The following is a 27664-nucleotide window of genomic DNA, read 5'->3' on the forward strand; positions in this document are numbered from 1 at the left end:
TTCACGAACGTAAAGAACAAGATAGTTGGGGGATGTTCACGAACGTAAAGAACAACAAGATAGTTGGGGGATGTTCACGAACGTAAAGAACAACAAGATAGTTGGGGGATGTTCACGAACGTAAAGAACAAGATAGTTGGGGGATGTTCACGAACGTAAACAACAAGATAGTTGGGGGATGTTCACGACGTAAAGAACAAGATAGTTGGGGGATGTTCACGAACGTAAAGAACAAGATAGTTTTTGGATGTTCACGAACGTAAACAACAAGATACTTGGGGGATGTTCACGAACGTAAACAAAAAGATAGTTGGGGGATGTTCACGAACGTAAAGAACAACAAGATAGTTGGGGGATGTTCACGAACGTAAACAACAAAAAGATAGTTGGGGGATGTTCACGAACGTAAAGAACAAGATAGTTGGGGGATGTTCACGAACGTAAAGAACAAGATAGTTGGGGGATGTTCACGAACGTAAAAAACAACAAGATAGTTGGGGGATGTTCACGAACGTAAACAACAAGATAGTTGGGGAATGTTCACGAACGTAAACAACAAGATAGTTGGGGAATGTTCACGAACGTAAACAACAAGATAGTTGTGGGATGTTCACGAACGTAAAGAACAAGATAGTTGGGGGATGTTCACGAACGTAAAGAACAACAAAATAGTTGGGAGATGTTCAAGAACGTAAAGAACAACAAAATAGTTGGGATATGTTCAAGAACGTAAAGAACAACAAAATAGTTGGGATATGTTCAAGAACGTAAAGAAAACACAAGATAGTTGGTAGATGTTCACGAACGTAGAGAACAACAAGATAGTTGGGGAATGTTCATGGACGTATAGACTAATAAATAAATCTGTGCGATTAGAAATATTTTTTTACCAATTATTTTTGTTAAGCGCAATTTCATGCTTTTTGCGTTCTTAATACGCTATGATTGTATCAATTGTATGAACCAGTTGGAAAAGGGGAGAAAGAATGGGGTAGCTGGATGATGGCTTTTTAAATGTATTTTGTTTTTTAAAAGGGAACGACCTGAATTGGAACTTGTGGGATTCTCAAGGCAACGCGGAAACCACTCTGCTAGCGAAGATTCTAAGAACATGGAATATCGTATAGCTATCTATTATTTCTATTTCATGTTTGTGTTCACTAAGTCTTAGACGGCAGCCTATTATAAAGGGGACTAATTAAGCTTATACCACTTCCGTCAAATACTATTTCTTGTCATTGTTTGAGAGACGAAAACAAAATGATTTATTACCAATAGTTACCAATGCGTTGAACTAATTGGTGATTTTTTTATTGATTCCCGTGTTTTCAGGTAAAAGAAATAATTTTGCAAAATTTCACCTTGATCCGAGATTTTGTGTACAAACTTTTGGTCAGACAGACACGCAGACAGACAGAGTTGATATAAGCTTTGTCATTTTAAAAAATCTACACATATAAAAGCTTTAAAAAAATGAGTTTGCATTCCCTAAAAAAGCTATACACAAACAACTTGATTCTGTACCTTTAAAATATATACCTTATCAACACTCCCTTGATTCTATACCTTTAAAATATATAACCTTATCAACACTCCCTTGATTCTATACCTTTAAAATATATAACCTTATCAACACTCCCTTAATTCTATACCTTTAAAATATATAACCTTATCAACACTCCCTTGATTCTATACCTTTAAAATATATAACCTTATCAACACTCCCTTGATTCTATACCTTTAAAATATATACCTTATCAACACTCCCTTGATTCAATACCTTTAAAATATATACCTTATCAACACTCCCTTGATTCTGTACCTTTAAAATATATACCTTATCAACACTCCCTTGATTCTATACCTTTAAAATATATAACCTTATCAACACTCCCTTGATTCTATACCTTTAAAATATATAACCTTATCAACACTCCCTTGATTCTATACCTTTAAAATATATAACCTTTTCAACACTCCCTTGATTCTATACCTTTAAAATATATAACCTTATCAACACTTCCTTGATTCTATACCTTTAAAATATATACCTTATCAACACTCCCTTGATTCTATACCTTTAAAATATATAAACTTATCAACACTCCCTTGATTCTGTTCCTTTAAAATATATACCTTATCAACACTCCCTTGATTCTATACCTTTAAAATATATAACCTTATCAACACTCCCTTGATTGTGTACCTTTAAAATATATACCTTATCAACACTCCCTTGATTCTGTACCTTTAAAATATATACCTTATAAACACTCCCTTGATTCTATACCTTTAAAATATATACCTTATCAACACTCCCTTGATTCTATACCTTTGAAATATATACCTTATCAACACTCCCTTGATTCTGTACCTTTAAAATATATACCTTATCAACACTCCCTTGATTCTATGCCTTTAAAATATATAACCTTATCAACACTCCCTTGATTCTGTACCTTTAAAATATATAACCTTATCAACACTCCCTTGATTCTGTACCTTTAAAATATATACCTTATCAACACTCCCTTGATTCTTTACCTTTAAAATATTGTTACGTATTTCTGAATCTTCTGGCTAGATGTATTAGTTGGCACACAAATAAAAACACAGCAAAGAACTTGACGACTAAACTTTCAGTTTCATATAACTTTAATGACTATTAACTCTAACAATTCGTTACTGTAACATGTAGCGTAGAAGACTGTACAATATCTGTCAGTTTACATTTAGCTATACTTCGTTGCAATTCATCTCTTCACTTCGTTGCAATTCATCTCTTCTCAACTTTCCTCGAGCCGTATTCCACAGAACAGACCAACGACACACTTCCCAGTGTCGCTCCAGGTCTCCCAAAGCTGAACCAAGTCGTACTCAAGTCTACCGAATCAGAGCCGCACACGTCTTACATCGACTGTATCGACTGTAACGGCTTAAGTCCACTGTAGTTCGCTGTATAGACTTTAACGACAGTAGTCCACTCCAGTTAACTCTACCCTAGTTAACTTGCATCGAGTCGTACACATTTCTCTTCCACAGAGCCGCACACGTCTTACATAGTCTGTATCGACTGTAACGGCTCACTCACGACTCCATACGACTGACTTTCACATTAACTTTCTGGCTTATATAGAGTCCCTAATCGCTTCTCCAAAGTTGCACAAACACTCATAGTATCCTCTGGAATAACATGTCAGGAAACGGCACATCCTGTTTTTATTTATACACGTAGATTCCAGAAAACACTCGCTGCAGTGTCATCAAGTCGGGGTCACATGTAGTGACCTTTATCTGTCACTGTTCATTAGTAACTGTCCCCCTACTTAGATCTGTTCGTCCCCTGGAACAACACGTGTGGACACGTCACATCCTGTCTTTGTTTGTACATGTAGATTCCAGGGAACACTAGCTGCTGTGTCATCTCGCCGGGGTCATGCGTTGACCTCTACCTATCACTGTTCATTTGTAACAATATATACCTTATCAACACTCCCTTGATTCTGTACCTTTAAAATATATAACCCTATCAACACTCCCTTGATTCTATACCTTTAAAATATATACCTTATCAACACTCCCTTGATTCTATACCTTTAAAATATATAACCTTATCAACACTCCCTTGATTCTATACCTTTAAAATATATAACCTTATCAACACTCCCTTGATTCTATACCTTTAAAATATATAACCTTATCAACACTCCCTTGATTCTATACCTTTAAAATATATAACCTTATCAACACTCCCTTGATTCTATACCTTTAAAATATATAACCTTATCAACACTCCCTTGATTCTATAACTTTAAAATATATAACCTTATCAACACTCCCTTGATTCTATACCTTTAAAATATATAACCTTATCAACACTCCCTTGATTCTATACCTTTAAAATATATAACCTTATCAACACTCCCTTGATTCTATACCTTTAAAATATATAACCTTATCAACACTCCCTTGATTCTATACTTTTAAAATATATAACCTTATCAACACTTCCTTGATTCTATACCTTTAAAATATATACCTTATCAAATCTCCCTTGATTCTATACCTTTAAAATATATAACCTTATCAACACTCCCTTGATTCTATACCTTTAAAATATATAACCTTACCAACACTCCCTTGATTCTATACCTTTAAAATATATAACCTTATCAACACTCCCTTGATTCTCTACACCGGATACACCAAAAAGCTAGCCATTTAAACTTGTTCTGACCTAGATGAAATTGTTCTGACCTAGATGAAATTGTTCTGACCTAGATGAAATTGTTCTGACCTAGATGAAATTGTTCTGACCTAGATGAAAATGTTCACCACAAAGCTTACATCTAACTAGAAAGAAAAGTCTAAAAAGCAGAAAAAGAAGCCGATAAAACCGATGTGCGGGTCCCAGATCATGTACAAATCTATTCAGGTCTTAAAATGGGGGAAACTATAATAGGAACCTAGAGTTTTCAGTGGGAGGGGGTGTCAAGTAGGAAACAGAGGGGTCTACAGTAGGAACCTAAAGTATTGAGTGCGGGGTCTCAAGTAGGAAATAGAGGAGTCTACAGTGGGAACCTAAAGTATTGAGTGCGGCGTCTCAAGTAGGAAATAGAGGAGTCTACAGTAGGAACCTAAAGTATTGAGTGCGGGGTCTCAAGTAGGAAATAGTGGAGTCTACAGTAGGAACCTAAAGTATTGAGTGCGGGGTCTCAAGTAGGAAATAGAGGAGTCTACAGTAGGAACCTAAAGTATTGAGTCTGGGCTCTCAAGTAGGAACATAGAGGGGTCTACAGTAGGAACCTAGAGTATTGAGTCTGGGCTCTCAAGTAGGAACATAGAGGGGTCTACAGTAGGAACCTAGAGTATTGAGTCTGGGCTCTCAAGTAGGAACATAGAGGGGTCTACAGTAGGAACCTAGAGTATTGAGTGCGAGATCTCAAGTAGAACCCAGAGTTTTTTGTTTGGGAACATAAGTCTACAGTAGGAACCTAGAGTATTGAGTGCGAGATCTCAAGTAGAACCCAGAGTTTTTTGTTTGGGAACATAAGTCTACAGTGTGAACCTAAAGTATTGAGTGCGGGGTCTCAAGTAGAGCCTAGAATTTTACATTTGGGGTGTCAAGTAGGAACATAGTGGGGTCTACAGTAGGAACCTAAAGTATTGAGTGCGGGGTCTCAAGTAAGAACATAGAGGGGTCTACAGTAGGAACCTAGAGTATTGAGTGCGGGGTCTCAAGTAGGAAATAGAGGAGTCTACAGTGGGAACCTAAAGTATTGAGTGCGGGGTCTCAAGTAAGAACATAGAGGGGTCTACAGTAGGAACCTAGAGTATTGAGTGCGGGGTCTCAAGTAGGAAATAGAGGAGTCTACAGTGGGAACCTAAAGTATTGAGTGCGGGGTCTCAAGTAGAGACTAGAGTTTTACATTTGGGGTCTCAAGTAGAGCCTAGAGTTTTACATTTGGGGTCTCAAGTAGAGCCTAGAGTTTTACATTTGGGGTCTCAAGTAGGAACATTGAGGAGTCTACAGTAGGAAACTAAAGTATTAAGTGCGGGGTCTCAAGTAGAACCTTAAGTTTTATATTTGGGGTGTCAAGTAGAGCCTAGAGTTTTACATTTGGGGTGTCAAGTAGGAACATAGAGGGGTCTACAGTAGGAACCTAGAGTATTGAGTCTGGGCTCTCAAGTAGGAACATAGAGGGGTCTACAGTAGGAACCTAGAGTATTGAGTCTGGGCTCTCAAGTAGGAACATAGAGGGGTCTACAGTAGGAACCTAGAGTATTGAGTCTGGGCTCTCAAGTAGGAACATAGAGGGGTCTACAGTAGGAACCTAGAGTATTGAGTCTGGGCTCTCAAGTAGGAACATAGAGGGGTCTACAGTAGGAACCTTGAGTATTGAGTGCGAGATCTCAAGTAGAACCCAGAGTTTTTTGTTTGGGAACATAGGTCTACAGTACATCCAAAGATTTTTAAACTAAATATCATTTCAAATGGATGTGGAAAAGATAAAAGAGTTATGGAAGAGAAAAACTCCAGTCTCCACCAAGAAAAAGGTGTTGATCATGTGTATGTGTGATGTACTCCAGGAGAATAAGGATTCAATGTAAGATTTTCAAAAGTGTTAAAGACTATCTAAATGTGACACGAGGTTCACTTACCACTCCATCGCATAAACTTAAAGCTACGTTGGAGTTATTTGGGTGTTGCATGACGATCCCAGAAAAATAACAATCCATTCCTCTGTCCTGCACTTCCTCCAACCAGGAGACGTTTCCCTGCACCCTTTGAATCACAAAGCCAGGGGAGAGGAGCTCTGACACCTGGTCCAACACCAGAGTAATTGTCTGAAACAAATCCGGGGCGCTGACTGACAGCACAAGGTGCTCCTTCCTCTCCCCCACACTGTCATGGGGGTCATGCTGACCCTCGTCCGTTTCGCTCTGACCATCGTCATTGTCTGACCAGAGCGGATCGACGTCCCAACTGGCCTGGTTATCTTTCCTATCTTTAGTCTCGGCATCTCTTCCCTGTGACCTTTGACGAGTCTGGCCGGCAGTCAGGGCCGAGTCGTCCCAGTCCAGTAGGCGTGTGTTCAACTGATTAGAGGCCACGGTCTTATCTAAAGGCCGATTAGCATCAGCGTGACGTAGAACACTGGAAGGGTTTGAACCAATCAACCCATCTACACGTGTACGGGCTATCTCAGAGTGGTCTGTGGAAAAACAAATGTGTTCTGACTTATTAATAGTGTTACAAATTCTTAAACATCATAAACATTGTAAATAGGCCCTTTCATTTGCTCTCTCTCTCTCTCTCTCTCTCTCTCTCTCTCAATTCATCACTAGTCTTAGTTTCACTATCCAAGTGACTTCCCCAAACTCCTCGTTCCCTCTCTACCTGACAGTGACCTGACAAGAGGAGGCACTATTTGTACAACATGCGCAGTTGATTGAATTAGAGCAAATACGATGAGATTACAACGAACAGATAGTGAGTGGATATATTTCAATCAGCGTGAACAATGTTTTTGTAAACATCAAACGTCGAGAGTAAAAGAAACAATATATATATATTTAAACAATAACAGTACATTAAAGACAATAAACAAGTCAAATATATATACATAAAAAACATGAAACAATGAGCGAGTTCTTGTCTCTTAATGACTTAGGAGTGTTAGATTGACGCTCCGTTCTATCCCCCCTCTTCCTTTCCAGGGAAAGAAACCTAGTCAAACGAATGTATAGATTTACTAGACCTGTGTCTCCCACTGTGTTCCGCGACAGGCCTGAATAGGTGTTCCACGAACTACTGGACTAATTAACAATTAGGCCACAAGAGACCACTACGTGAATGAATCTAAACCAGAAAAACATCAAATATACTTTATAAAAACCACGTATACAAAGAGTAATTGTATCACTGAGTTTTGGATCAGTCATGAAATTAAGTTAATTAATTAAATTAATAGATCTAGACCAAAAACAATAAATCTATTAGAAATATTTTGACAAAGCTTCTATCAACTCACTCTGTCTGTCTGTCTGATCAAAAGTTTGTGCATGTTTTTCTCCCACTTCCCATGTTAGGATCAAGTTGAAATGTTTGCACACTTATTTTGATTGTACCTGACAAGACATGAATCAATGAAAAATTGAGCGATTATTTTATTAATGAGTGGTGATTAATTAATTTTATTTCGAAATGAGGGGAATAAATGCTATTTGATGAGAAATGTTGATTTATATTTGGATTTAATCCCGTTATTACGTTTTTTCTCCCATTCTCGGATGATGTTGAAATTTGCATAATATTCCATAGTCGATGACAATACACGAAACAATCCAAATTAGAAGTAATTATTAATTTTGTTCTATACACCAGAGAGGGAGCTAACATACTAACCAATCTACTAGTGAGGTGCTAATGACTATAGTAGATTAAATAGTTATGTATTGTTTGTTTCAAACTTAATTTAAAGCTGCGACCTATAGACTAATTCAGCTTATACCAACACTTCATTCTAGTACAATTTCTTTCCCTTGTTCGAGATACCAAACAAAATTTTAGCTTAATCCAAGATTTTGTATCGGAGAAATAACGTGTACAAACTTTTTTTACCAGACAGACAGTGAGTTGATATAAGCTTTGTCAAAATCAGCAAGGTGTTCAGCGATATACTCAGAATGTGCGAAGCGTTCCATAATAACAAAGTTTAGGAAACACTGTTCTAGACTTTATAATATTCCCAGGGTTGTCCATGGGCTACATTTTGGTCATCAAATGGCAATTTATCCCGACCCATCCCATGGGATTTCCATTATAATATTATTATGGAATGCAGTTCAAATAAAATCATTAAATTTATGAAAGTTATGTAGTTAAATTGAAAAAACCTAGACAGAGCCTTTAAAAAACCTAGGAAAACCTAAATTATTCTTTAGACTGGAACTCCTTCTCCTAGCACCATTCAGTTAGATGACGAATGAATTCTATTTGGTTGCACTTACGCAACTGCATTTCAGTCCGTTTCCACCCAGGTTTTTGAGTCCACCGACACAGAAAGTTTGTTTCCATGAAGGTACGAGTTGATATTTATTGTAAAAATAGTTTTTTTTTTTAAACACTAGCTCTCGATCGCTTCTCATGGCGTGAAGCTGTGAGTCTCGGAGTCTCAAGATTTGAAGCAAGAAGAGTGGCCAGGGTGAAAGAGCGCCAAACCAACAAAAATATGAGAGAAGAAGCAGGCCTGTCTGTATCGGACCAAACCCACCCATGCCACGTATGCGGCCGGCTTTTTAAAGCGAGGATTGGACTTTAAAATCATCTTCGAGTCCATAGGAAATGAGAAATTTGCTCATCTTTGATAATGAAGGAGGAGCTATATCTTATAGAATGCATAATAGAGTAGAGTAATAATAATGGAAGTGTGGGTATGTGTGTGTGAGTGTGTGGGTTCAGGCAGGACTCCGTTGTCAGTAAAATAGTGCTCAGACTTATCAGATGTTTTCTAGGAATCTATACTAAACTTAAAGGAATAAAGTGAGCCATAAAGCCAACAAAAGACAGGACAGTAACTGACACATCTTCAGACCACACACTGATACAACTAAACACAACCCACTGACACAACTAAACACAACTCACTGATATAACTTCAGACCACACACTGGCACAATTAAATACAACACACTGACACAACTAAACACAACTCACTGACACAACTAAACACAACTCACTGACACAACTAAACACAACTCACTGACACAACTACACACAACTCACTGACAGATTTAAACACAACTCACCGACACAACTACACACAACTCACTGACACAAATAAACACAACTCACTGACACAACTAATTACAACTCACTGACACAACTAAACACAACTCACTGACACAACTAAACACAACTCACTGACACAACTAAACACAACTCACTGACACTACTAAACACAACTCACTGACACAACTAAACACAATTCACTGACACTACTAAACACAACTCACTGACACAACTAAACACAACTCACTGACACTACTAAACACAATTCACTGACACAACTAAACACAATTCACTGACACAACTAAACACAACTCACTGACACACATGTTATTGACACAACTAAACACAACTCACTGACACAACTAAACACAACTCACTGACACAACTAAACACAACTCACTGACACAACTAAACACAACTCACTGACACAACTAAATACAACTCACTGACACAACTAAACACCACTCACTGACACAACTAAACACAACTCACTGACTCAACTAAACACAACTCACTGACACAACTAAACACAACTCACTGACACAACTAAACACAACTCACTGACACAACTAAACACAACTCACTGACACAACTACACACCACTTACTGACAAAATTAAACACACCTCACTGACACACCAGTTATTGACACAACTAAACACAACTCACTGACACAACTAAACACAACTCACTGACACAACTAAACACAACTCACTGACACAACTAAACACAACTCACTGACACAACTAAACACAACTCACTGACACAACTAAACACAACTCACTGACACGACTACACACAACTCACTGACAGAACTAAACACAACTCACTGACACAACTACACACAACTCACTGACACAACTAAACACAACTCACTGACACAACTACACACAACTCACTGACAGATTTAAACACAACTCACCGACACAACTACACACAACTCACTGACACTACTAAACACAACTCACTGACACAACTAAACACAACTCACTGACACAACTAAACACAACTCACTGACACAACTAAACACAACTCACTGACACAACTAAACACAACTCACTGACACAAATAAACACAACTCACTGACACAACTAAACACAACTCACTGACACAACTAAACACAACTCACTGACACAAATAAACACAACTCACTGACACAACTAAACACAACTCACTGACACAACTAAACACAACTCACTGACACAACTAAACATAACTCACTGACACAACTAAACACAACTCACTGACACAATTAAACACAACTCACTGACACAACTAAACACAACTCACTGACACAACTAAACACAACTCACTGACACAACTAAACACAACTCACTGACACAAATAAACACAACTCACTGACACAACTACACACAACTCACTGACACAAATACACACCAGTTACTGACACAACTACACACCACTGACAGACAAGCTTTCACGCAGTCTACTACTCAGGCTTTTCTAAAGTAGATTCCAATTTATTGCTGAGTTATCTTTATCACTTATCATTGACGCAACTACACATCACAAACTGACACAACTACACACCACTCATTATCACAGCTAGACACTACTTACATACATGATTACTGAAAATACAACAGATCTATCACTAATTGGCCAAAATAAAAAAAAAAACTAATTGACAAACCATGTATAAGTGCAACTCACTCACTACAATACACACCATTAATTCAAACAATTACTCACCACTCACACAATAACACATCACTCATTTATATCATCACACATCACTCACACATTACTCACTCATATCATCTCACATTACTCACTCTTATCATCACACATCATTAGATTACAGAAATGCACACCCCTGTCTTACATAATTACACACTACCTGCTCACACCACTGTCTTACATAATTTCAAACTACCTACTCACACCACTGTCTTACATAATTACACACTACCTACTCACACCACTGTCTTACATAATTTCAAACTACCTACTCACACCACTGTCTTACATAATTTCAAACTACCTACTCACACCACTGTCTTACATAATTACACACTACCTACTCACACCACTGTCTTACATAATTACACACTACCTACTCACACCACTGTTTTACATAATTACACACTACCTACTCACACCACTGTCTTACATAATTACACACTACCTACTCACACCACTGTCTTACATAATTACACACAACCTACTCACACCACTCCACACTCAAACTCTGTCTTGTAATCAGCCAACTAGACAAGAAAAATGCATCGTCTACGCATGCGCAGTCATCTAATCCACTTTTTTTCTCTCTCTCTATTGCAGACCACCCTGTCCCGACTTTGTTTCGTCACTTGCCAGTCTTTTTCTCTCTTCTATTCTGGAGTTCATACCTAAGTTTTTCTGGCTGAGGGCACCAGCATGCATACCATCAGGAAGGAACGAAGAGAAAAAGACGGTGAGAGAAAGAAAAAGAGAGGATGAAGGATCTGGCGTGCGCCAAAGTTTGCTTGCTCAGCATGTTGTACGTAGTTCTAGCCAGTATCTACACCGTACTCAAGTCTGTAAGAGCACTGTCTGTAGAGAGGTCACTCCGCAGACATAAACACCAGATCTTTTTTTCCACATGAAGACTATAAAATCTAGTGGTTCACCCCATGAATATCAATCGCTCTCTGATACGGGCAATGTAAAACTGAACCAGTGGTTCATCTGATACGGGCAATGTAAAACTGAACCAGTGGTTCATCTGATACGGGCAATGTAAAACTAAACCAGTGGTTCATCTGATACGGGCAATGTAAAACTGAACCAGTGGTTCAGCTGATACGGGCAATGTAAAACTGAACCAGTGGTTCATCTGATACGGGCAATGTAAAACTGAACCAGGTGTTCATCTGATACGGACAATGTAAAACTGAACCAGTGGTTCATCGAAATAAAAAAAAATGTTTTTATTAGATAGACTGGTGAATGATTAAATCATTTTGTCACGAGACACTGACAGAGTTAGTCAATGAATAAATGGTATAAATATCATGAGCAGTAAACATTGAAATGAGCTAATTAGACTAATTATTGATGCACTTTTTTTAGATGCGGCTGTTCACTGATACAACGATAGCACTTAGGTACGTAGGCCTGTCCTTTGTTATCTACTTGACTTACATTACATAGGATTACAACGTACGTAGGCCTGGTCTATTTTGTCTGCTACTCATACATTACACATGATTATAACATGCGTAGGAGAGGCGTATCTTGCATACAAGACATACATTACATCTGATTATAACATACACAGGCCTGGCCTATCTTGTCTGCTAAACATTAATTAAAATCATTATTACATTACGTAGGCCTTGTTTATCTTTCTGCCAGACATAGGCTACATTACATATGATTACGTAGGCCTACTTGTTTTGATGACAATCTTGTATACAGCTCGGTATGTTACATTAGCCTAATTTAAAAAAAAAATCAAAGTGAATCAGCTGATTTAGAAAGTAGACAGAGAGGAAACCTCAATCATAAAGCATTGTCGACTCAGCTGTGTTAGGATCAATGGTGTTTCTAGTTAAATAAAGACATGTGCGATTAAAATTTCCTGAACACCAAAATTAAATGTATTTGTAAATTTGTAAACAAGTGTTCATCCTATCAGTTTGACAATTTCAAGTAGTTAAGTTCTTCCCCTTTCTTGCGATCTGAGGGGCAGACGACGTCAAGGTCATCTGTTTCTGTTGCCCACAGTTAACGAGGGTGTCATGTGGCCAACACAACGACCAACCGCCTTTACTTTTCCCTAACTAATGTCAGGTACTGTAGAGATCTATTAGTACTGGTGGACTGAGAGGTACCCTACAAATCCTAGTCTTTATCAGGAATTGAACCCAAGCGCTTTACCACTCAGCCACCCCGCCTCACCACTTAATTTATGTCACATATAAATCATAAACTTTTTCTTGCTCCACATGCTAGAACAAATTCATGTAAGAACTCTTGCCGGTTGCCATTAGACAAGGTCTGAACGAAGAAGAAAAATGACTTAGTAGAGTTTAATAGAGTCTTAATAGAAGAGTTTGAAACCCTTACTAATAGTATTAAATTAACACATGGCTAGATTCTGTGCTTAAGGCTTGAATAAAATTGAAGGCATTTCTGTAAATATAAAGGCAAACTAAAAATATATGTCAATGCGAGTATTATGTCTGCAAGATTTGTATACTTAACATCATGTTGACTTGTACATATGCATATTTACAAACAAGGGGAATACAAGACTGTACATGCAGCTACTTTGAAACTGAGATCTTGTCAAAACACTTCTTACAGAAAAACACATTTGATTTTATTTTAATCTTCACTCTTTTTTTTTTACCTGGATTTATTTTCGGTAATAGATACACATTATGTAAGTTCTAGGAACATGAAAACGTGGTAGATAAGATTAGACAGTGCAAGCTGGCAGCAAATGGTTGCAACACTCCACTAGATACTGGGGTTTGAAAAGAAGTCTATTTGACTTGTTCGCGATAAACAGCGAAGTTCAAAGACTGATATTGAACATAGGAATCTGAATGAACTATTTCAAAGATAAAATATTTAGATTCATAAACAGTTCTTATAATCATTCCAAATTCAAAATATTGAAGACTTTTTCAGCATTTTAAAGACATTTTAAATTTAGAAGTAATACTAGAACATACTGATGTTGTAAAATATAGGTAGATAAACAGAAAATCAAACAGGTTGGATAGATAGATAGATAGATAGATAGATAGATAGACAGATAGATAGATAGATAGATAGATAGATAGATAGATAGATAGATAGATAGATAGATAGATAGATAGATAGATAGATAGATAGATAGATAGAGAAATGAAATGACGACCTAGTCAAGAGAGCTCCAAGCAAGGTAAATAGCTACACATTCGCAATTCTGTGTATGTCTCGTTTATTGAATTGGACATGCCGCGTCATAACAGCACTTCATGTATTCTTAATCATCTCTTGACATTACCTTTGAAGGCTGTCTGGAAGAGGTCGAATAAAATAGAAAGACGGAACAGCTTCATTGCAGCCTACCGTAGCGGTGTTTAGGGCGTAGGATCGCGATATAAAAAAAAATCAGGTTGGCGGTGTCTGCTTGATTGATTCATGACACCCAGACATGTCTGGAGGTTACAGGATATAAACAAATAGTCGATACTCCTCTGTCGACCATCCCAGCCCAGACATCCTCCAGCGATACATTGTTCTTTGCACCCGAGCGTTTAGTTCAGATGTTACGTTACGCTTCTATTCTTTCTTCCAAATGGACGAATTCAAACTCTTGAACTTCAAACTTCAAGAGTTTGAATTCGTTCATTTCCTAGTGCCACACTTCTAGATCACAAGTTAACATTACGTTGCCATAGCGTCAATGAAAGGTCAGTCTAAACCTAACAAGCTCACACATACTATTAATAATAAGATTGCAGCGAAGGTGAATGAAGGTCATGGGCTTTAAGCGAGACCCGTCGTTATAGAAGGCCTCAGCCCTGAAATGTGACGTCGTAACCTGTGGACAGTGGAGACCAATAGGTCGTTGCCACGTCGTACAAACCTGTGACGTGGCAAAGATCTATTGTTCTCTACTTCCCACAGGTTGCGACGTAGTAGGTCAGTGTCCAGGCCTTCTGTAGCGATTAGTCTCGCTTTAAGTGGTGGAACTTAGCTGTTGAACCTGTGAGAGTTATCTGTGCTCATATCAGCTCTGGTAAAGACCTATATATATATATATATATATATATATATATATATATATATATATATATATATATATATATATATATATATATATATATATATATATATATATATATAAAAGTAAATATGCTAGATTTGAACCCTAGAGTTAATTGAACCACATTAAAGTGTATTCTGTATGTTCAGGATCAGGTCATGTTCTCTTCTGGCGTGTGGCTACTAAAGCTGACACCCTGAACTAGTGCAGAAACTGAAACGAAATGCGTTTGAAGTGACTCGAGATCGTTTTTGTTTGCCTACCCTTAAATCTGAACTCTCTCACGACTAAATACATTAAAGGATACTTAAATAATGTTAATGCACAGACCTATATACAATATATATAGGTCTGTGTGTCAATGTTAATTTCCAATATCAATTAGACTTTTTTCTTTAGTCTTTTTACTTTGATCTAATCAGACCTTTAAATCTTTTTCAAAGTCTCATCACATCATGTTAGAGAAACATCTTTCAGAGAAATGAAAACTTAACAAATTGTAGAAATTGTAATCAAATAAAAACTTCTGTGTGTGTGTTTGTGTGTGTGTGACCACGATTGAAAGCAAAGAACGGCGCCATTTACTTCACGTTCAGTCTTTCACTACAAAACTAAGTTGACCTAGTTTCAAACCTGCCCCGTTTTTTTTGTCTCATGGTAACGATGAGTTTACATATGTTTTTCCCATCAAATCTAGATAAACAGCTAAAGACAATAGGAGAATTCTTTGTTTCGACATCAGACAGACTTGAACTGTCACTTCTGTTATGGTAAAGGTCAATAGAGCCTGAAACTCCAAGGTCTGTTATGTAAAGGTCTGTACTGCATTAAAATGTCACTAATCATAAACCATCACAAACTGCAAGGTCTGTTATGTAAAGGTATGTACTGCATTAAAATGTCACTAATCATAAACCATCACAAACTGCAAGGTCTGTTATGTAAAGGTCTGTACTGCATTAAAATGTCACTAATCATAAACCATCACAAACTGCAAGGTCAGTTATGTAAAGGTATGTACTGCATTAAAATTTCACTAATCATAAACCATCACAAACTGCAAGGTCAGTAGTGTTTTCATCTGCCACTTCTATTATGTACAAGGTCAGTAGTGTTTTCATCTGCCACTTCTATTATGTACAAGGTCACTAGTGTTTTCATCTGCCACTTCTATTATGTACAAAGTCACTAGTGTTTTCATCTGCCACTTCTATTATGTATAAGGTCACTAGTGTTTTCATCTGCCACTTTTATTATGTACAAGGTCAGAAGTGTTTTCATCTGCCACTTCTATTATGTACAAAGTCAGAAGTGTTTTCATCTGCCACTTCTATTATGTACAAGGTCAGTAGTGTTTTTACAAGGTCAGAACTCAGAAGTGCCTTGCATTGCCACATCTGTTATGTACAAGGTCAGAACTCAGAAGTGCCTTGCATTGCCACATCTGTTATGCACAAGGTCAGTGGTGCCTTAAACTGCCTGGTTTGTTACGTAAAAGGTCAGTAGTGCATTATTGTATTACTTCTTCTATGTACAGGGTCAGTAGTGTCTTACACTGCCACGTCTGTTATGTAGAAGGTCACTAGTGCCTTGAACTGTTATGTCTGTAATGTACAAAGCCAGTAATGTACAATGTCAACGTCAGTAGTGCATTAAACTGTCACGGCTGTTATGTCAGTCAGTAGCGCCTTTTACTGCCACGTCTGTTATGTACAAGGTCGCTCGTGCCTTGAACTGCCACGTCTGTTATGTACAAGGTCAGTAGCGCCCTGAACTGTCACGTCTGAAATGTATAAGGTCAGAAGCGCCTTGAACTGCCACGTCTGTACAAGGTCAGTAGTTGATCTGTTGTTCTTGACAGTAAAACAACAAAACTAAAATCGTTGCTTCTGTTGGCGTGTTTAAGTATGTGTGTAGGCTTGTTTATGTATGTGTAAATATGTGTGTGTGTTTATTCTTAATTTTTTAAATGTAAAATAAAAAATGTAAATCTTCTCCGCGACGTATTCACGGGGGGAAGGTGAAGGAGGAAACAACTATAGGGGGTAGGGAGGAAAGATACGAGATTTACCACTTGACTTCTAGGAGCCCTCGTCTCAAACCCTTTATCTCTCTTTTACTTCTAGGCTCTACACGCTCATTTGCAGTCAAGTGATAATAGATGACATTATTCATCTCAATAAAGTTTGGGATCATTGGGGAACAGATTTCTCAAAAAGAATGAATCTAAATCTATTGAGTGAGCCATTGTAATCTAAATCTATTGAGTGAGCCATTGTAATCTAAATCTATTGAGTGAGCCATTGTAATCTAAATCTATTGAGTGAGCCATTGTAATCTAAATCTATTGAGTGAGCCATTGTAATCTAAATCTATTGAGTGAGCCATTGTAATCTAAATCTATTGAGTGAGCCATTGTAATCTAAATCTATTGAGTGAGCCATTGTAATCTAAATCTATTGAGTGAGCCATTGTAATCTAAATCTATTGAGTGAGCCATTGTAATCTAAATCTATTGAGTGAGCCATTGTAATCTAAATCTATTGAGTGAGCCATTGTAATCTAAATCTATTGAGTGAGCCATTGTAATCTAAATCTATTGAGTGAGCCATTGTAATCTAAATCTATTGAGTGAGCCATTGTAATCTAAATCTATTGAGTGAGCCATTGTAATCTAAATCTATTGAGTGAGCCATTGTAATCTAAATCTATTGAGTGAGCCATTGTAATCTAAATCTATTGAGTGAGCCATTGTAATCTAAATCTATTGAGTGAGCCATTGTAATCTAAATCTATTGAGTGAGCCATTGTAATCTAAATCTATTGAGTGAGCCATTGTAATCTAAATCTATTGAGTGAGCCATTGTAATCTAAATCTATTGAGTGAGCCATTGTAATCTAAATCTATTGAGTGAGCCATTGTAATCTAAATCTATTGAGTGAGCCATTGTAATCTAAATCTATTGAGTGAGCCATTGTAATCTAAATCTATTGAGTGAGCCATTGTAATCTAAATCTATTGAGTGAGCCATTGTAATCTAAATCTATTGAGTGAGCCATTGTAATCTAAATCTATTGAGTGAGCCATTGTAATCTAAATCTATTGAGTGAGCCATTGTAATCTAAATCTATTGAGTGAGCCATTGTAATCTAAATCTATTGAGTGAGCCATTGTAATCTACATCTATTGAGTGAGCCATTGTAATCTAAATCTATTGAGTGAGCCATTGTAATCTAAATCTATTGAGTGAGCCATTGTAATCTAAATCTATTGAGTGAGCCATTGTAGTACAAACTGTGGGGCACAACATGAACATTGAGATGGAGTACAGTTGGAGCATGCACATACTCCCCCTCTCTCCTCTCTCATACTCTCTCATTTATCTCTCTCTCTCTCTCTCATTCTTTCTATCTTTCTCACTCTTTTTCTCTCTTTCTCTCTCACTCTCTCTCACACACATTTAAACACATGTACCAGCAAACACTCTCACGCATGTCATGCTTAAGTCAGTGGTTCAGTCTCACATATGCAATGCTTTTTTTCAGTGGTTCAGTGTCACGCATGTCATGCTTAAGTCAGTGGTTCAGTGTCACGCATGTCATGCTTAAGTCAGTGGTTCAGTGTCACGCATGTCATGCTTAAGTCAGTGGTTCAGTGTCACGCATGTCATGCTTAAGTCAGTGGTTCAGTGTCACGCATGTCATGCTTAAGTCAGTGGTTCAGTGTCACGCATGTCATGCTTAAGTCAGTGGTTCAGTGTCACGCATGTCATGCTTAAGTCAGTAGTTCAGTGTCACGCATGTCATGCTTAAGTCAGTGGTTCAGTCTCACATATGCAATGCTTTTTTTCAGTGGTTCAGTGTCACGCATGTCATGCTTAAGTCAGTGGTTCAGTCTCACATATGCAATGCTTTTTTTCAGTGGTTCAGTGTCACGCATGTCATGCTTAAGTCAGTGGTTCAGTGTCACGCATGTCATGCTTAAGTCAGTGGTTCAGTGTCACGCATGTCATGCTTAAGTCAGTGGTTCAGTGTCACGCATGTCATGCTTAAGTCAGTGGTTCAGTGTCACGCATGTCATGCTTAAGTCAGTGGTTCAGTGTCACGCATGTCATGCTTAAGTCAGTGGTTCAGTGTCACGCATGTCATGCTTAAGTCAGTGGTTCAGTGTCACGCATGTCATGCTTAAGTCAGTGGTTCAGTGTCACGCATGTCATGCTTAAGTCAGTGGTTCAGTGTCACGCATGTCATGCTTAAGTCAGTGGTTCAGTGTCACGCATGTCATGCTTAAGTCAGTGGTTCAGTGTCACGCATGTCATGCTTAAGTCAGTAGTTCAGTGTCACGCATGTCATGCTTAAGTCAGTGGTTCAGTCTCACATATGCAATGCTTTTTTTCAGTGGTTCAGTGTCACGCATGTCATGCTTAAGTCAGTGGTTCAGTCTCACATATGCAATGCTTTTTTTCAGTGGTTCAGTGTCACGCATGTCATGCTTAAGTCAGTGGTTCAGTCTCACATATGCAATGCTTTTTTTCAGTGGTTCAGTGTCACGCATGTCATGCTTAAGTCAGTGGTTCAGTGTCACGCATGTCATGCTTAAGTCAGTGGTTCAGTGTCACGCATGTCATGCTTAAGTCAGTGGTTCAGTGTCACGCATGTCATGCTTAAGTCAGTGGTTCAGTGTCACGCATGTCATGCTTAAGTCAGTGGTTCAGTGTCACGCATGTCATGCTTAAGTCAGTGGTTCAGTGTCACGCATGTCATGCTTAAGTCAGTGGTTCAGTGTCACGCATGTCATGCTTAAGTCAGTGGTTCAGTGTCACGCATGTCATGCTTAAGTCAGTGGTTCAGTGTCACGCATGTCATGCTTAAGTCAGTGGTTCAGTGTCACGCATGTCATGCTTAAGTCAGTGGTTCAGTGTCACGCATGTCATGCTTAAGTCAGTGGTTCAGTGTCACGCATGTCATGCTTAAGTCAGTGGTTCAGTGTCACGCATGTCATGATCTATCTTTTTCCCCTCTGTCTTTTTCACTCTTCTCTTCATATGGTCTGTCTCTCTCTCTCTCTCTTTCTCTTATCGGATGACTTCCTGGCCGTGTTGTATATGGACATTTCGTCTGGATTGTCCCGGCTTTGATCCCTGCCCACTCATAACCTACCGTCCTACGGAAGGAAGAATGCACACAACATTTGTCCTGGAATAAGACGTGCCTCTATCTTTGTGTCTAAGTATTGGATTAGGTTTTGTTTTTCTGTTTGTAAATTATGATTCATTGTTTGATGTATTATCGCTACTTGACTTCTTTGATCCTGAAGCGTCTCTCAGTTGTAGGATTTGACTAAAGGTGTTACTCTAATCACATGCGAATATTTGTTTTTAAATCTCAGTTCTCTATTTTGCGTCTGTTCTAGTTTCTTTTTTGTTTATCTTGAGGGTGTCTCACTATTGGTTAACCAAGGTGAAATAGGCTCTCAGTTTTAGGTTCTAGTTTGGGTAGAAAAAAAAATAAAACATAACGCTTTTTAAAATAATGTCAGTGTTGAGATTCCATGATATTGCTATACTGAGCATAGATAGTCTACGTGTAAGTTAAATGAAAGTAAGTCAACAAATGTAAGTACCAGAGGGTGACATTGATTCAATTTCCATTCTAGATAAATATGACAAAAAAAGAGCGAATATTTTTCTAAACGGGGTTTGATCTTCGATGTCGCCTGCACTGGATTTGATCATTGATGTCGCCTGCACTGGATTTGATCATTGATGTCGACTGCACGGGGTTTGATCATTGATGTCGCCTGCCCACCAACTACACGTCTTCTACTCCTGATGTAAAGACTCATTTGGAACCGGACGAACTTTTTTCAATAGCTTTAATACAGAGTTGAAATCAAACTGAGACTTTCAGATCGGTAGCCAAGCTCTCCAACACGCGACCACAGAAAAGTAAGATATATATTTTAAAAGCATATGTTATAGACCTCCTTCATTGGATAGTCTAATATATGTATAAAGAAAAGTTGGGGGCTTTTTTTTTTTGGTTATTATTATTGTAAACATAGTACATTGACTATATCCTAACAGTTCTAGATTTTAATCAACATTCAAGTTAGATAATAAAAGAATATCTTAGTCAAAATATTTACTCATTGCGTGTAAACAATATGGATCTATATGGGTTATATATGGAGATTGGAGATATATGTCACATAGGTCTCTATAGTGTCAATTACAAAGAGCGATAGGTTCTATACAGTGTTAATTATAAAGAGCGATAGGTTCTATACAGTGTTAATTATAAAGAGCGATAGGTTCTATACAGTGTTAATTATAAAGAGCGATAGGTTCTATATAGTGTTAATTATAAAGAGCGATAGGTTCTATATAGTGTCAATTATAAAGAGCGATAGGTTCTATATAGTGTCAATTATAAAGAGCGATAGGTTCTATATAGTGTTAATTATAAAGAGCGATAGGTTCTATACAGTGTCAATTATAAAGAGCGATAGGTTCTATATAGTGTCAATTATAAAGAGCGATAGGTTCTATACAGTGTCAATTATAAAGAGCGATAGGTTCTATATAGTGTTAATTATAAAGAGCGATAGGTTCTATACAGTGTCAATTATAAAGAGCGATAGGTTCTATACAGTGTCAATTATAAAGAGCGATAGGTTCTATATAGTGTTAATTATAAAGAGCGATAGGTTCTATACAGTGTTAATTATAAAGAGCGATAGGTTCTATACAGTGTCAATTATGAAGAGCGATAGGTTCTATACAGTGTCAATTATAAAGAGCGATAGGTTCTATATAGTGTTAATTATAAAGAGCGATAGGTTCTATATAGTGTGAATTATAAAGAGCGATAGGTTATATATAGTGTCAATTATAAAGAGCGATAGGTTCTATATAGTGTCAATTATAAAGAGCGATAGGTTCTATATAGTGTTAATTATAAAGAGCGATAGGTTCTATACAGTGTTAATTATAAAGAGCGATAGGTTCTATATAGTGTTAATTATAAAGAGCGATAGGTTCTATATAGTGTCAATTATAAAGAGCGATAGGTTCTATACAGTGTCAATTATAAAGAGCGATAGGTTCTATATAGTGTCAATTATAAAGAGCGATAGGTTCTATATAGTGTTAATTATAAAGAGCGATAGGTTCTATACAGTGTTAATTATAAAGAGCGATAGGTTCTATATAGTGTTAATTATAAAGAGCGATAGGTTTTATATAGTGTCAATTATAAAGAGCGATAGGTTCTGTACAGTGTTAATTATAAAGAGCGATAGGTTCTATACAGTGTCAATTTTAAAGAGCGATAGGTTCTATACAGTGTCAATTATAAAGAGCGATAGGTTCTATATAGTGTTAATTATAAAGAGCGATAGGTTCTATATAGTGTCAATTATAAAGAGCGATAGGTTCTATACAGTGTCAATTATAAAGAGCGATAGGTTCTATATAGTGTCAATTATAAAGAGCGATAGGTTCTATACAGTGTCAATTATAAAGAGCGATAGGTTCTATACAGTGTCAATTATAAAGAGCGATAGGTTCTATATAGTGTTAATTATAAAGAGCGATAGGTTCTATATAGTGTCAATTATAAAGAGCGATAGGTTCTATATAGTGTCAATTATAAAGAGAGATAGGTTCTATACAGTGTCAATTATAAAGAGTGATAGGTTCTATATAGTGTCAATTATAAAGAGCGATAGGTTCTATACAGTGTTAATGCCATTACCGTTCCCCTATTTCGACACCATCTTTTTTTGTTTTGTATTCAATTTCCAGACGGCTGGCATGCACACACCGGCGCACACACAAATGTAAGCAAATAGTGCACCATATTTCACTCACGCCGACTATCTGCTGAACTTGTTCGTGGCTGAAACACCAAGACCGGTGAGTTCAGCGCAATACTGCCACTGAAGCACATTTGAGATCATTCCTGTCCACCACTAATCCTAACTACTTGACAACTACGCTAGCCTCATTTTTACCTTGCTGGTTTTCCTCCTTATTCCAATCTGCTTGATCTACTTTCTTTCTATCCCAGTCATTCTGAACTTGTTGGCCCAGTATTACAGGCAGAATTATGGCTAAAAGACAACACCATAAAACTACAAGGGCCATCAAGACCGTCCGCATTTTTTTTCCAAGAATTGTGCTACATTAGCCCTGATTGAACACTATACCAACATCTTGAGTAGAAGGTCTACACCACTGATGCAAAGACTTCGTGAATTCAAAGTACTGTGCGTCCCTCTCTCTCTCTCTCTCTCACTCTGTTCTCTCCGCCCCCCAACTTATCATGACGTCTGAGACTCCTGCTGTCGTCTTTACGTTCTCTCTCTCTCTCTCTCGTTCCATATTCCCCCTTCCCTCCCTTCACCCCTCAGACCTCTCTACCACCCTGTTGTCTAAGGGGGGAAAAACGACCTGTAGCCCTGGAGCAAAAGTATGGATGCACAGTTTGGTCAAAACTTTAGAAAAATTGTCAATTACTCTGGCGACTCTCCTTAATTAAAAAAAAAAGGGTTCATTTTATTGATTTAAGGGGAAAAAACTTTCTTTCAAAGAAACTTTCTTGAGATTTAGAAACATTATGAATGCATCAAAATTATGTCAATTCAATTTTAGTTTCTTATACATTTGTTATACAACATGGAATTTATTTCTATCGGTGTCAAGACAACAAAATATTAACAAGAAAGGAACGTCAACAAATGTAAGCATCAGGTTGAGACGTTCACTAACATCACTGAGTCATTTCAGACAATTATCTGTATTCTGTAAGTACAGAAACATCATTGAGTCATTTCAGACAATTATCTGTATTCTGTAAGTACAGAAACATCACTGAGTCATTTCAGACAATTATCTGTATTCTGTAAGTACAGAAACATCACTGAGTCATTTCAGACAATTATCTGTACTCTGTAAGTACAGAAACATCACTGAGTCATTTCAGACAATTATCTGTATTCTGTAAGTACAGAAACATCACTGAGTCATTTCAGACAATTATCTGTATTTTGTAAGTACAGAAACATCACTGAGTCATTTCAGACAATTATCTGTATTTTGTAAGTACAGAAACATCACTGAGTCATTTCAGACAATTATCTGTATTCAGTAAGTACAGAATCATCACTGAGCCATTTCAGACAATTAGGCCTATCTGTATTCTGTAAGTACAGAAACCTCCCGCAAACTTATTATTATTTTTGATCAAGTGAAAATAGTACATTTAGATTCGAGTTAATTAGTAGCATTTCATAAAAGTATCTCCCTCTCTCTCTCCCTCTTTCCCTGTCTCTCTCTTATCTTATCTTATATAATACAGACGTTACTTCAAAAAAGAAGATGATTACGTCCTACGCGTCATGCATTTAGTCATGCATATTAACCAATGACTTAAATTCTGCCAAGTCACTGGTTTTCCTGGCTAGCTCAGGCAACCCATTCCATGCTCTAATAGCACTAGGGAAGAAGGAGTATTTGTACAAATTTGTCCTAGCATATGGGACGAGGAATGTGCCTTTATCTTTGTGTCTTTCAGAGTATTTTATTAAATACTGTATATAGATATATAGATAGATAGATATGATAGATATGATAGATATGAAAGATAGATAGATAGATAGATAGATAGCTTATATATACAGAATATAAGCCACACATATTGTGGGTTTTAATCCATAGGCAATAATTTTGCAGCACATTTTGAAATTAATTGTTTAAATAGATAAATAGATTTCAAATCCTATAATAACTTCGTTTGAGACAGCATAGAACAAGACATTGACAACATCATCGCCAAACCATCATTATATTGGGGCCTACCGATATATTATCACCTTATCATTCCCATATCATCAGATTATCACTACAATATCATCATCATATTACTACCGTAACCAGGGCAGCCGCGAGGGTTGTGGCCGCCTGCGTGAGAAATAAAAAAATTCCGCCCCCCCCCCCTTTTTTTTTTCTAGAAAAAGAATCCATTAAGACTGAGCTGGACACTCCAAAACTGATCTCATTCTCATTACTCGCTCATGCTTCTTCTGTATTTGCAACGATTATAATTGATGAGCTGCGGAGGTTATAATACAATGAACATTATAATTGATCATGATCTACATACAATTTCTCGATAACTTAGCTTAACAGTTTTACATGGTCTGGACGTGGATATGTTAACTTGTTTGTTATTTTAAGTTACATTATAATTTAAAAAACAAGATTACAAAGAGAGTTTGTGTTACACAAACTCAGAGGCGGCCCCCGTCGAAGTCGGATCCCTGTCGGATCTGCATATTCGCAAATAATATTCAAGAGGTGATTTAATTTTGATGTAAAATGTTTTACACGTTTCGGATGTTCCTTCAGAGTTGAAGATAATTACTTCCTAGTCCAAACCTCCCGCAGGACGACGGGGGATGGGAGCGGGCAGGGTTTGAACCCTGGGCCATCCATAAATCTAAACGACAGTCCAGCGCGCAAACCGCACTACCAGGCAGCCATCCGATGGTCAAAAGTAATAATGTTTCAAAGATTCATTTGCCGTAAATTTAAATTTAATAAAAAAAATAGTAGATTAGTTTTAGTATATTAAAACATTACAATATTGATCAAAACGTTTGGAAATGAAAATCTACACTTTTTTTTTACACTTTAAGTTTAGAAATTGAAATTCTACATCTTAATCTAGTCTATTTTAGTCTAAACTAGATCTAGAAATTCTAGATCTAGATTCTAAAATAATTTTAATTAGAATATAAATCCAGATCTAGATATACTGTAATAAAAATCTAGATCTAGTTTAAAAAATCTAGATTAGATCTAAATCAAGATATCATTCCTTTTTTAAACGCGAGTCACATAACGAGGCTTAATAAACATTACTATACCGAGTTCTTTTTTCATTTCATTTGAAGAATTAATTCCATATAACGTCAGAGGGAAAAAAAACACTACGTCACACGGCCTAGCTAGACTAAAAATCGCCTTCATCTATAAGAGCCATTTATCGAGTGTTCATAGACTTGGTGCACCGAGTGCGTTCTTTAAGCATTTCATTTAAAGAATTCATTCCATATGACGTCAAAGGAAAAAAAAACACTACGTCACACGGCCTAGCTAGAATAAAAATCGCCTTCATCATTACGAGCCTTTTATCGAGTGTTCATAGACATTGGTGCACCGAGTGCGTTCTTTTAGCATTTCATTTAAAGAATTCATTCCATGTGACGTCAAAGGAAAAAAAAACACTACGTCACACGGCTTAGTTAGACTAAAATATGTTTTCATTAATACAAGCAATTTTTTCGAGGGTTAATAGACATTGGTGCACCGAGTGCGTTCTTTTAACATTACATTTAAAGAGTCCATTCATATGACGTCAAAGAAAAAAAATTCCATTACCTCACAATAGGCTAGTACCGGTACCATAAAAAAAAATGTCTTTATTTACACGAGATATTTAACGAGGGTTCATAGACATTGGTGCACTGAGTTCTAATAGATATTATTTAAAAAGGATCAAAGCCACATTGTTTTTGCGTTTTGTCTGTCAGTCGGTCTGTCCGTTATCTTGATATAAAAAAAACAACTAAAAGTTATTAAAAATTGATTAACCTTTATTTTACGTTTCAAAACATCGCAATAATTTTTAGGTATGAACACAATTGAAAAGTTTATATAATAGATTGTTCCGGATGTTTGTATAAATAGTAAAAGAAAAAGAGAATTTCAGATAAATGTAATACCGTTAATTAAATTTTTTGGATGGTCTCGTATAAAAATTAGATGTACTACAGCCACGTGGAGAGATTTTCATACCTTACTTTGGTGTTTGGATTCTGTTTTCCTTAAAAATCGGAACATAATATTAACGATAATTAGATTTTTTAATGTTTTAGGTAGAAAGTTAAATGTACTGTAAGAGAGTAGTGAGTTAAAATATTTTTCATAAAAATACGTAAAAACATTATTTCGTAAATGAGAAGATTATTTGTTTATTAATTAGAAGAGGGAGTTCAAACAATTATTTGGCGTTAGTAGATTTTTAAATAAATTCGGAAATTTCTGGCGACGATTTGTAAGAAACAAAATCCGGAACTTTCTTTATCGATTACAAAACTTCTATGTTATGTTTTACAAGAAAATTAAATGTCTAAAAAGTAATTTTCAGTAATCAATTCTAGTAAATTACTTTTTTTAAAAGCCTTATGCGATTTCAAACAATCATTAGGCATAATTCATGTTTTATAAAACAATATCCGGAACATTTTTACACTTAATGAAATATAAGTCAGTATAGAGATTATGATTTAGCATTAATATGCTATTTACATAAAAAACGGAACAACATATTATTGATAATGTGTTTTTGCAACGTTTAAGCATGGAAATTGAATGTAATATAAGTTAGAAGAGCAAACAAACATTTGTTGGCGTTGATTAGTTTTGCACAAAAAAATCCGGAACAATCAATTTTAGATACTTAAAACTATTGAGATGTTATGGGAGGAACATTAAAGGGTAAATCAGATTTTCAATAGCTTTTAGAGTTCTA

The 27664-nt window shown here is 36.8% G+C and overlaps 1 protein-coding gene across 1 annotated transcript in view; it reads right to left on the minus strand.

Moving 5' to 3' along the window:
- The window catches only part of LOC106071041 (A disintegrin and metalloproteinase with thrombospondin motifs 9-like), a 145779-nt gene extending 122312 nt beyond the window's left edge, over positions 1-23467 (minus strand). Inside the window, exons 1-2 of the mRNA XM_056027552.1 lie at positions 23082-23467; positions 6163-6716 (exon numbers count right to left, since the gene is read on the minus strand). Coding sequence (XP_055883527.1) covers positions 6163-6716; positions 23082-23229 — 702 coding nt within the window. The 5' untranslated portion in view covers positions 23230-23467. The remainder of the gene's footprint in view (positions 1-6162; positions 6717-23081) is intronic.
- Positions 23468-27664: the final 4197 nt, after the last annotated feature.

Source organism: Biomphalaria glabrata, chromosome 4, assembly GCF_947242115.1.
Source record: "Biomphalaria glabrata chromosome 4, xgBioGlab47.1, whole genome shotgun sequence".
NCBI classification, from domain to species: Eukaryota; Metazoa; Mollusca; class Gastropoda; family Planorbidae; genus Biomphalaria; species Biomphalaria glabrata.